The 12,119-nt window shown below is 37.2% G+C and overlaps 1 protein-coding gene across 1 annotated transcript in view; it reads right to left on the bottom strand.

Moving 5' to 3' along the window:
* Positions 1–12,119, bottom strand: part of CUX2 (cut like homeobox 2) — a 403,117-nt gene that overhangs the window by 136,367 nt on the left and 254,631 nt on the right. Inside the window, exon 4 of the mRNA XM_063454230.1 lies at positions 7,320–7,398. Coding sequence (XP_063310300.1) covers positions 7,320–7,398 — 79 coding nt within the window. The remainder of the gene's footprint in view (positions 1–7,319; positions 7,399–12,119) is intronic.

The raw sequence follows: 12,119 nt of genomic DNA, 5'->3' as shown, positions 1-12,119 counted from the left end.
TAATTACGCTTTTTAACACATTTTGCTGTTCTTTTTTTTTACATTCCCATCACGCCACATCTGTGTGAACAATATCAAAAAGATTTACTGTTTTTCTCTCTGGTAATTACAGACACGCAGTGAGGACACTGATCAAAATACTTGCTGAGCAATCACACCAGCCAAGTTTGATGTGGTAAAGATTTGTGTTGACAGTAGACCTCATAAAACCTTGAAACCTTTGCAGTAGGTAGAGAATGAAAGAGACTAGCTCTGTGCAACCATTTTACAGCCTGGTGATCCCCCTGGCAGGCAGACAGCTAAACAATTTGCAAAATCCAATAAACTGAGCACAGCACAGCCATTTGGGTACCAGATGGATTTGCAGATTATAACATTTAGTACGCCACCAGAACTTTAAAAAACATATAAAAAGCCTCTTAATAAAGCCCATCAGCAAATGTAATCTGCTCTCCTTTCACATTTCACCTTCCACAAGTGTCTGTTCATGGTGTGGTCTGAATGTTTCTTTAGTGTACTGAATTCATGTTTGTAACAAAGCTCCCTGTACCCCTGGCTGGGTACCTCCGCCAAGGACGGCTTCCTAGCTGGAACAGGAGACAAACCACAGTCGCAGTGGCTTGACTGGGGTCCTGGAACCACTCCCTCCAGGAGCCAAATGGGGAACTCGCTCTATCCGCCCCCAGACACCCCCATACACTAGTCCTGGGAGCTCTAGTCCTTACAAGGACTTTCCCCGTTGAATACTCCACACTGGAACAGTGATTAGTGATTGGCCCTTTCCCCTCCCAGTAACCAGATGACACATAGTTCTGGGAGTACAAGCTGGAATACGTTTATTGGCAGCCACAACTGGCCTTATATGCAGGTCCTACAATAAAAACATTTACACGATTACATTGGCTCTCAGGTCCAAGACACTTGCATACAAAATAGGTCAATCCCTCCCCTGTGCCCGGGACATAATTGATTCAAGCACTGTATTAAACTCAATTATTTCAAGGCACAAAAAACACATATTTCCCAAGCACCCCCAAAGTACCTTAAAATACATAAAAAAAAAAAAAAACCCTAGTTACACCCCATGGTAGCCCCAATCTCGGTGACCAACATATCCAAAAATCACCCAGATCGGTTCAGGATTTTCCTTGAAGTCATAATTTGACTGACCGCACGCATAGTCCTATGCCCAAAATAGTTCCATAGAATGTCTTCGTGACGAAAATAGTTCCATAGAATCGCGGCTAAGTCCCCCTAAAGTCTATAGGCGGTTTTGGTCCATGCGATATTTCCATATCTCAGTTACCCAGTGGCACTATCCATACTTTATTGTCAGTTAATATGATCTGTTATAACTCGACTATTTCTCAACTGACATATTACTCTGAGGCTGTATAATCTAGGAGTCTGTTCCTACATGATGCTCCATCGTATGGCGCTTTTGATATTACTCACGTTAAGTATCTAAAGCATGTATTCACTTATGATGTGACTCCGTACTATGTGTATCGAATGCCTTTTTTTTCCTCAATAAAAACAATGATTGATAAAAAAAAATTCCTTAACCCCTTCACTACTGAGCTCTTTTTGATACCAAAATATTGCGAAACATTTATTTGAAGCAAAGGATGCTTAGCTAGCATATACACATATCACAACACAGCAATTTTTCTTATAGATTGCTTTGCAAACAAACATAAAAATTTAAGTTATGTAAATGTTCACAATTTTTCTTTTTTTACTTATTCATTCAGCCATTATACAAATATTTGGAAAATGAAAAGCTTTAGACAGCATGCAGTATGCTTTATCTTGCAAAATTTCACACAGCCTCGGAAATGTTACTATAAAAGCAAAATGCATATTTTCTCACAAGAAAAAAAAATAGATGAACAAAAAGGGTCAAAAACCTTGCTTATAGGTATCTGCAAGCACCCTGAATGCATTACCTACAGGGCACATTAGGAATGATATAACCAACTAAAACTTTCTGTATTGTTTGAAAACAGTGAGCGAGCTTCCTTTTTTTAACCTTACATTTATTATATCTGTGACTAGTGGCTTCTGCCAGAGAAATGTATTTCTCTACAGGCTGGCAATCATATATATAAATGAGTGAAACACATTGAGCTAGATTTCATACTGCAAAATGCATTAAAATAAAAATGTCTATACTTGACACGGATATTGAAGGGGTTAAAGAAAAAGTTTCTATTTTCATATACATAATACTTTAAAGGGATCTATTACTAAGTTAAATGTTCTTTATTAACCAAAATAGAATTAATTAATTAATTGAACATTGTAAATGGTTTAGGCACATTTAAACAACATTAATATGTTCAGTTACAATTTTGGGAAACAGTTAAAACAATGATAAGTATAATTAACTGAGCAGTAAAATACACAATCATGTAGAAGTCTTTGCATACGTACAAGTTTTATAGTAGTTCCAGTTAATAACTATTCACAATTTAGTCCTGCATTAACAATATAAATATTTCCATATCTCAAACCACAAACTGACAATGCATGTTATCTAAATATTATGTTATTTAACCCCTTAAGGACAGAGCTTCGGAAGCTTGTCTTTCACTTGATGACAACGGCATTGTTTGCTTTTTGTATTTTATATACCGTTTTTTAAAGGACAGAAAGGGCTTTAATTTGATGTAACACACACATATATATATATATATATATATATATATACATGCTTATTTATTATAAAAAATACAGAAAAATGCAAAAAAAATGAAAAATATTTTTTTTACAGTTTTTGCAATAATAATGTGTGCACAATTAGTGCAGGTTAAGGAAAGTAATTAAAAATTAATTCATTTAGTTGTTCTTTTTTACAGAATATATAATGTGTCTGGAATTTTAAGGTTTTTTTTGGTAACAGGTCACAAAGCACAAGGAGTAAAATAAACTTTTAATGTGGAGCGATTTTAGAATTTGGTATGTTTGTCTTGTAAGCTTAATAGCCATAAAAGAAAACAAAACTGCCACACAAAAGTATATATTTATATAAAGTAGACACCACAGGCTATTTACCTAAGGTTGTTTTGACACTTTCTACGTAGCCATTTCACCGCCAATCTCTGCTAAATATTGGAGTAAAATTGTGTTTTTGGGGGGTTTTGGCACACAAACTTATAACAAAGAACTTCTCATGTGTATTTTGTAAAGATGGTGTGTGCTGTTCCTGTACAAAGTTTTATTTTGTGTTCAGTTACATCTGCTAAGTAAAATGACACCCCCATAGTATGTCTTTGGCACTATTTTGTGAAGCTACAGTGCCATTTGGAGACCTGTCCTTTTCAGTATTCACAGTCGCATTTTGAGAAACGGATTTAATGAGCCTATGCTTTCATTTGGGGTATTATAGTAGTTTGACTGTTCAAAAAAACCCCACAAAGGCCTACCATTTGTAAAAGTAGACACTCCAGGGTATCTCATAAGGTGCATATTGTGCCTTAACATGCCCCCATGTTTTTACCAATATATGCCAAAGTATGTGGTAAAAAAAAAATGTGTGCATTTTTTACATACGGATTGCATTTTTGCTGGGCATTTTCTATATTTCATATGTGCCACTAAGTTCAAACCCCCCCAAATTATGCTCAGCTAAGTCTTCTGAGTAAAAGGACACCCCCATTGTATGTCTTTGGCATTATTTCGTGAAGCTACAGTGCCATACAGGAGACCTGTCCTTTTCAGTATTCACAGTAGAATTTTGAGAGACGGATTTAATGAGCCTATGCTTCCATTTGGGGTATTATAACAGTTTGACTGTTCAAAAAAACCCCACAAAGGCCTACCATTTGTAAAAGTAGACAATCCAGGGTATATCATAAGGTGCATATTGTGCCTTAGCATGCCCCCATTTTTTCACCAATATATGCCAAAGTATGTGGTAAAAAATAATTTGGGGCATTTTTTTTACATACGGATTGCATTTTTGCTTTTTTTTTTTTTCAAAACCCCAAAATTATGCTCAGCTAAGTCTTCTGAGTAAAAAGACATCCCCAATGAATGTCTTTGGCAATATTTTGTGACGCTACAGTGCCATATAGGAGACCAAGCAATATCAGTTTTTACAGAACTTTGAATTTTGACGCTGGGCCTATGTGCAATTTCCAAGCATCTTCGCAGGTTTTAAATTCAAACTACCCCACAAAGGCCTACCATTTCTTAAAATAGACACCCCAGGGTATTTCAAAAGGCATATTTTGAACCTTAGCGTGGGATAATCTTTCCGCTAGCTTGTACCAGGTGTAGTGGTAATAAGCGTTTTTTCTGCCTTTTTGACACACAAAGTGAGTTTGCACAGTATATTTTGCAAACCTTATGTGTGCTACGAATGTATAATACTTCATATGTTGCTCAGCTATGTCAGCTGAGTACAAAAATACCCCCGTATGTACCTTTGCCAGGTATATGTGGACATCGGATGGGCACATTTGGGACATAGCCATTCCAGTTTTTTTCAAACTTTAAATTTTTACCCTGTGCCCATGTCCCATTTTAGAGTATTTTACCAGGCTATATAATTCAAACTACCCCACAAAGGCATACCATTTCTTAAAGAAGACATCCCAGGGTATTTCAAAAGGCATTTTTTTGAGCCTTAGCGTGGGACGCAGCCATTCAGTTTTTTTCTAACTTTGAAGTTTTACGCTGTGTCCATGTTCCAATTTGGAGTAGTTTAGATGGTTGGTTATTGAAACTTCCCCACAAACACATACTATTTATTAAAGAATACACCCTGGGGTAATTCAAAAGGCATATTTTGAACCTTAGCGTGGGATAATTTTTTCTCTAGTTTTTCTAGGTGTAGTGGTAATGAGCGTTTTTAAATGTATTTTTTTTACTTTTTTTTACTTTTTTACTTTTTAAAACTATTTTTTAAACTTTTGTTTTGCTTATTAATTTTTTTAAACTTTCCTAAACTTTCTTAAAACTTTTTTTTTTTTACAGATTTAGCATTTTTCTAAGCTTTTTTTTTTTACCGTTAACCCCTAACTAGCAGTAAGCAGCACTAATCGTAAATTCCCCATTTTCCCATAACTCCCACCCACCCCAGCTAGAAAAAAATATTTAATTATACAATATTTAAATTAGGTAATGAAATAAATTGAACCCCTGAGGATTAAAAAATAAATAAAAGTTAACCGTCAGGGGTTAAAAAAAATTAGATCACAGTATAATACTGTGATCTGTGTTTTGATCACTGTAGGCAGTGATCGACTGGCAGGGAAGGGGTTAATTTTTATTTGGACTGGGTAAAGGGGGGTGTTTTTTTTTTTACTTGAACCTTATTAAAACTTTTTTTAACTTAATTTTTAACTTGTTAAAGCTTATTTAAAAACATTTTTAACGTTAACCCCTAGTTAGCCTAACACCAAATCCCCCAATTCCCTACTAACTTCCACCCTCCCCAGCTAGCTAAATATATAATTTTAAAATACTTAAATTAATTAATAAAATACATTTAACCCCTGAGGGTTAAAAAAAAATAAAAAATTAACCCTCAGGGGTTAAAAAAAAAAATCAGATCATAGTAAAATGCAATCCCTGCCAATTGATCACTGTAGTCAGTGATCAATTGGCAGGGAAGGGGTTAATTTATTAAAATGACAAAGTGGGTGGGATTTTAAATAAACTTTATTTATTTTTTTTACACAGGGGGCAGGATCAGCACTGATCCGTCTCCCTGCACTTCACAGTGAACCCGGAAGTGCAGGGAGGCGGAAGGTAAGTATACACCGCACATGTGCTCGCTCTGACATGCTGTGGGACAGCCCGATCCGGTGCTCCCGGTCTGCCTCTGTATTAGAGATTGCGGCGATCTAGGGTTAATTTTACCGCGTGACGGACGAGGTCCGTCACTTGTCGTTAAGGGTTTCCCCTGAGTGACGGACCTCGTCCGTCACCCGTCGTTAAGGGGTTAAACAAAATAAATTGGTGCCTCAAACTTTATAAATACCCAAGATCAGTTTTCTAATTGATTGTATGCTATCAAATGAAAATGAATGGTAAGACCTTCACCAACAATGTCCTAAACTATAAACAATCATTTCAATCTTAAAAAAATTAGTTTATGCTACAATATCATCTTTATTGTAGCTGGGAGACTAAATAAGGAGCATTAATTATGTGGTTTTGAAATACTGCATAACTATACTAACTATATTTAACCATGTTTTCCACATTTAGGCTGAATGACTTGAAAAGGGGAAATGTATTAAACTTTATCTTTACAAAAGACACTCTAATTCAAGATCTACATTCACACCTGTAGGATTAATGACATGATAAGGCCATAGTGTTCTCCACTGCATTTAGTTTAAGATTCTCCCCTAACAATAAATACAAATTGGGGGGAAAGGTTTAACTCACCAGTTCCTGCAGCCTTTTGAACTGCCTCCCGAGGCATCATGCAGATTGTTTTCTCTTGTCCAATCCAATGCTTCTCACAGAGGAGCACTGAAGACCAAAAGTGTGTGTGCGGCCAGAGATGCACTCCTCAAGTCAAATGGAGGTTAGCTGTGAGAAGCGAGTTTGCCTCAGGAAGACAGTCACCAGAGGCACATTTAACCCAGCAATCTAAGCATTGGCATATGTACTAAATGGCAATGTTTTACATTGCCGGGTTAAAACTAAGGGACCATTGGAACCAGATAACGTCATCTCAATGAAGTGGTCTGGGTAACTTTAGTGGTCCTTCAAAGATTGGAGTGAAAACATCCAATATTTCTCTCTTTTAGTAAGTTTCATGTTCAAATCTCCAGTTTTCAATACTTTTTCCACAGATTAAATTCTTTGATAGTTTAGGTATTTATAATTGCTGTTATGGGACTTTGCACAATGATCTGACAGTGAGTGTTCCTCAAACCTTCTCAAAATGTTTCCGGCATGTTCCCCAATCCATTTTGTTTTTCAACATTTGTTGTATTTTACCTACACATAGCAGGTCACAATTTATGTTAAATAACAGTTCTAGAACAGCATGTAATAAAGTGTTTAATTTAAAAAACAAAATGTCTGCAACTTCAGAAGTTAAAAAAACTCAAAAATATTCAGTTCTTTCCCAATTATATTTAGATGTTGCGTGTATACATTTTTATTGTTTTTAAAGTTTAAAAACAGAATAGAGCTTCTTCGATTCCCAGCCTGAACTAATAAAATATTTACGTAGCAATTCCCTTTAATGTTTCCACCATACAAGCATCATGAAAATAATGTTCAGTTTGAAAGATACTGAGATGAATATGTATTAACTATAAGCCACATAGTTCAATGGAAGTACTTACCCGGTGCTTCAATTAATTGCTTGTATACACTCAAAAAGGCAGCTTCTGCTTCCTTGCTCCTCTTGCTTAGTGCAACCACCTGGTTTGGGGAAGAAAGGAGAAAAAAATAGTAACTATATTACTGGTTTACCAATCATTTTCTTTATATTAAGGTCTTATGTAAAAAAAAAAACATAATTGATCTTGTTAAAATACAGTCTTCATTTCTCTACCGCGGTATCATAGGATGGTTCTTAAAAAACGGGGGTTAGGTACTTTGATAATTGCTGTATTTCAAGTTAGTGATATTAGACAGGAAAGAATTACTATTAGTGGTACTTGTAGGATAAACGATTCATATGATGTCGTATGATAGCACACACTTGCCATCTCTATACTACTTATCAACACTTTGTGTTATGGGAATCTTCTAATTAGTGAATGGCTGTGATAAGACCAGGAAATGTCACATTTAAGGCCAAAATAGCTAAGCTAGAAAGAAAGGTGAGTTGGAGAATTGTTCAATTTTGAACTAAAATTCATATTCACAGGGAATTGAATTATCATGTTAGTGTGTGTTGTTGTGTGATCCACTGACAAGTTAAAGTTTAAAATAAAGAACATGGTAGGGTGGATGTTCCACCTAAACAAAACTTTGTACACTCCCTTTTTACATAATATTGATTCTTACAACCTACTGTATACTTTGTTTTTTTTATTTCCAGTTATTTCTCACTTTTAATATTATCATTATTATCGCCATTTATATAGCGCCAACAGATTCCGTAGCAGGTTACAAAATTATTAGAGGTGGGGTTTAACTATAAATAAGACAGATACAAGAAAACTTACAGGTAGGTTGAAGAGGGCCCTGCTCAAACGAGCTTACAATCTATAGGAGGTGGGGTATAAAATACATTAGGACAGAAAATAGCAATCAAATAAGGAGGGAGTGAAGCAGAACTGGAGGAGAGAGCAAGAGAGAGGTATGTGAGGTAGAGGTAAGTCTGGGAGGCCATAAACTTTCCTAAAGAAATGGGTTTTAAGGCACTTCTTAAACGATTGAAGACTAGGGGAGAGTCTAATGGCGGTAGGCAGGCTGTTTCATAGGAAAGGAGCTGCCAGCGAGAAGTCCTGCAAGCGTGAGTTGGCTGTACGGGTAGGAGTAGTGGATAGGAGAAGGTCACGGGCATACCTATGGATCTGTGAGTCGATATAAGAGGGGCTAGAATTGTTCAGTGCTTTATAGGTATTGGTTAGCGCTATCTTCAGAAGGATATTGATACCTTAGAGAGAGTTCAAAGAAGGGCTACTAAACTGGTTCATGGATTGCAGGATAAAACTTACCAGGAAAGGTTAAAGGATCTTAACATGTATAGCTTGGTGGAAAGACGAGACAGGGGGGATATGATAGAAACATTTAAATACATAAAGGGAATCAACACAGTAAAGGAGGAGACTATATTTAAAAGAAGAAAAACTACCACAACCAGAGGACATAATCTTAAATTAGAGGGACAAAGGTTTAAAAATAATATCAGGAAGTATTACTTTACTGAGAGGGTAGTGGATGCATGGAATAGCCTTCCAGCTGAAGTGGTAGAGGTTAACACAGTAAAGGAGTTTAAGCATGCGTGGGATAGGCATAAGGCTGTCCTAACTATAAGATAAGGCCAGGGACTAATGAAAGTATTTAGAAAACTGGGCAGACTAGATGGGCCGAATGGTTCTTATCTGCCGTCACATTCTATGTTTCTATGTTTCTATGTTTCTATGTTTTAATTGACTCCTATAGGACACAGGAAGCCAAAGTAAGGACTGACAGAGGGGTTAGGTGTGAGAGGACCGACTAGAGAGGAAAATCAGTCTGGCTGCTTACAGACTGTAGCAGGGCAGTACGGCTATTGGGAAGACCAATTAGGAGAGAGTTACAATAGTTCAAGTGAGAGATTACTAGAGCATGGACAAGCTCTTTAGTAGCATCTTGTGTAAAAAAGGGGCGGATGCGGGTGATGTTTTTAAGGTGGAATTGGCATGATTTGACAACAGACCGGATGAGAGACTCAAAGGTGAGGCCAGAATCAAAAGTAACACCAAGACAACGTGCTTGTAAGGATGGGCTGATATGGCTACCACCAATCTGAAGGGAGAGTGAGAGAGGAGGATTAATATTAGGAGTAGGAAAGACAAGAAGTTCTGTTTTGGAAAGATTGAGTTTCATAAATCGGGAGGACATCCAATCAGAGATGGAAGAAAGGCAAGAGGTGACTCGTTGCAGGACATCAGGGGAGAGGTCTGGGGAGGAGAGATATATCTGGGTGTTATCAGCGTACAGGTGGTATTGGAATCCAAATGAGGTAATAAGTTTGCCAAGAGAGGCAGTGTAAAGAGAAAATAGAAGGGGACCAAGGACAAAGCCTTGGGGGACTCCAACTGAGACAGGACTAAGGGTGGAGGTATCATTAGAAAAGAAGACACTGAATGAGCGTTGGGTGAGATATGAGGAAAACCACAAAAGGACGGAGTCACAGAGACCGAGTGATTGAAGAGTTTGGAGAAGGAGAACATGATCAATGGTGTCAAAGGCAGCAGAAAGGTCAAGAAGAATTAGTATGGAGTAGTGACCTTTGGATTTAGCTGTGATAATGTCGTTAGTGACTTTAATAAGGGCAGTCTCCGTAGAGTTGGGGAAGCAGGCCAGAAGGGTAAAGACTAGTCTTTCAAGAAGCTTTGAGTAAAAAGGGAGCAGGGATATGGGACGATAGTTAGAAGGGGAGGATGGGTCAAGACATGTTTTTTTTAAGATGGGTACTACAATAGCATGTTTAAGGACAGCAGCGACAGTGCCAGAAGAAAGAGAGCAGTTGAAGATGTGTGTTAAGGAGGGCACAAGACAAGGGGAGAGAGATCTGATGAGGTGAGATGGGACAGGATCAAGCGGGCAAGTGGTGGGGCGAGAGGAAAGGATAAGCACAGCCACCTCTTGTTCACTAGCCTGGGAGAAGGTCGGAAGGGTTGGAGAGGCATGATCCAGGTGTGGTTGAGAAAGTGAGGGGCATGGTGGTGAGAATTCTTTCCTTAGCTGTTCATTAAACATGATGTGTCATATTTTATTATTAACAGGAACAAACATGTAACAGTTTGACTCCTTCCTTCTTAAGCCCTTATACAAAACGATTAGAAATAAAACCCCACTTCCTCTCCACAACAGCACAGGTCTTCAGTCAGTCAATCTCTGGGAAATGCAATATGTGCATGGGTTTCTACATGCTACCACTGTACATCATACCACTAACACTACAATAGCTTACACTAGCTGAGGAAAAATCAGAGACCATCAGAGACCAACAGTGCTATTCACTAAAACATGAATTCAATGTGAAGTTCAAATCTAAGGTCAACAAATTAGCTGAATAAGTGAAATTCCCTAACTCGGCTTTGCTTTCAGCTCGGCTACTGTGGCCTTAAATTTTAAATTCACTTTGAATTTTCACTTCAGTAAAAAAAAACTAAAAGTCTCCTTTCCAACATAGTCTCTAATGCCTCCATGATGTATCAGAATGCAAAGAATTTTGAAGCTGCACGCTCTGGAAACTTGCATCCCTTCTATGTATACAGTCAAAAAGGCTTCCTGCTTTCTTGCTTGTCTTGCTTAGGACAAGCACCGAAGAGTGCGCATCCCCGAAGTTCTTTGAATCCTGATGCAACACAGAGCCACCAGAGACTTTGTTGAGAAGGAGACTTTCTTTGTTAGAAGCGAGCAGCCCTGATTCCCACAGTGGGTGAGAGTGAAATTGTGCTGTAAGACCGAAAAAAACTCAAGACTGTGTTTAATTGGATGTCCTAAAATCATTAAAAAATTTATTATTTAAAAATTATGGGAATTCAAGAAAAAAAAAACTTTTCAAGGAATTGCCTATTTTGAAACTGATACAAATGAGAAACTAGGAAAAGTTTATTTTCTTAAATAAAGTGCTATTGTGCTATAATTTGGATATTGCTGTGTAGGAGACCAGTCTAACTGCATCAGGATATATTGTTGGTTTTATGCTCTGTAAATCTTTTTGGATCACTAATTCACAAGGTATTGCACTAATGACACATGAGCTGTTATTCCCCTTTGTTTAACCCCTTAAGGACCAAACTTCTGGAATAAAAGGGAATCATGACATGTCACACACGTCGTGTGTCCTTAAGGGGTTAAGCAAATCACATACTTGCATAAAAATAAAATTCATAAATAATTCAACATAATTAATTTGACACAATTTCTTGACGGATTAGAGAGTGCAGTATTGAATTCATTTTATTTTGTCCACAATTAGGATGCAGCTTTGAAATCACATAGGAACATGACAAATAAACAATTTAGACTATTCCTTTAAATCCAGGTTCACAATAAGCTTAACAATGTCTGTCTGATTTCCTGCAAAGACATGTAAATATATTTATACCATATAACAAAATAGAAAATACGAACAGTCGGTTGTGGTGTGCCAAAACCGACGATGCGATAGGCCTGTAATCGAAGGAGGCAAAAAGAGTATACCATACAAGTTTTATTTCAACCTACAATTTGACAATCATATAGCATATATCACATGTTCATGTTACAAAAAGCTTCATATATTTCCTGTATTGACTGGGGTATGTATCTGGTATATGCCGATGAATTCCAAAGTCCCAATGTCTTGATAATATGAACCGGTATGTTTCTGCTGGAAGCAGTGGTAGCTACATAGTTACATTGTTACATAGCTGAAAAGAGACTTGCGTCCATCAAGTTCAGCCTTCCTCACATATGCTTTTGCTGTTGATCCA

The sequence above is a fragment of the Pelobates fuscus genome, chromosome 5 (assembly GCF_036172605.1).
Source record: "Pelobates fuscus isolate aPelFus1 chromosome 5, aPelFus1.pri, whole genome shotgun sequence".
Taxonomy (NCBI): Eukaryota; Metazoa; Chordata; class Amphibia; order Anura; family Pelobatidae; genus Pelobates; species Pelobates fuscus.
This window is presented reverse-complemented; position numbering and strand designations above follow the sequence as displayed.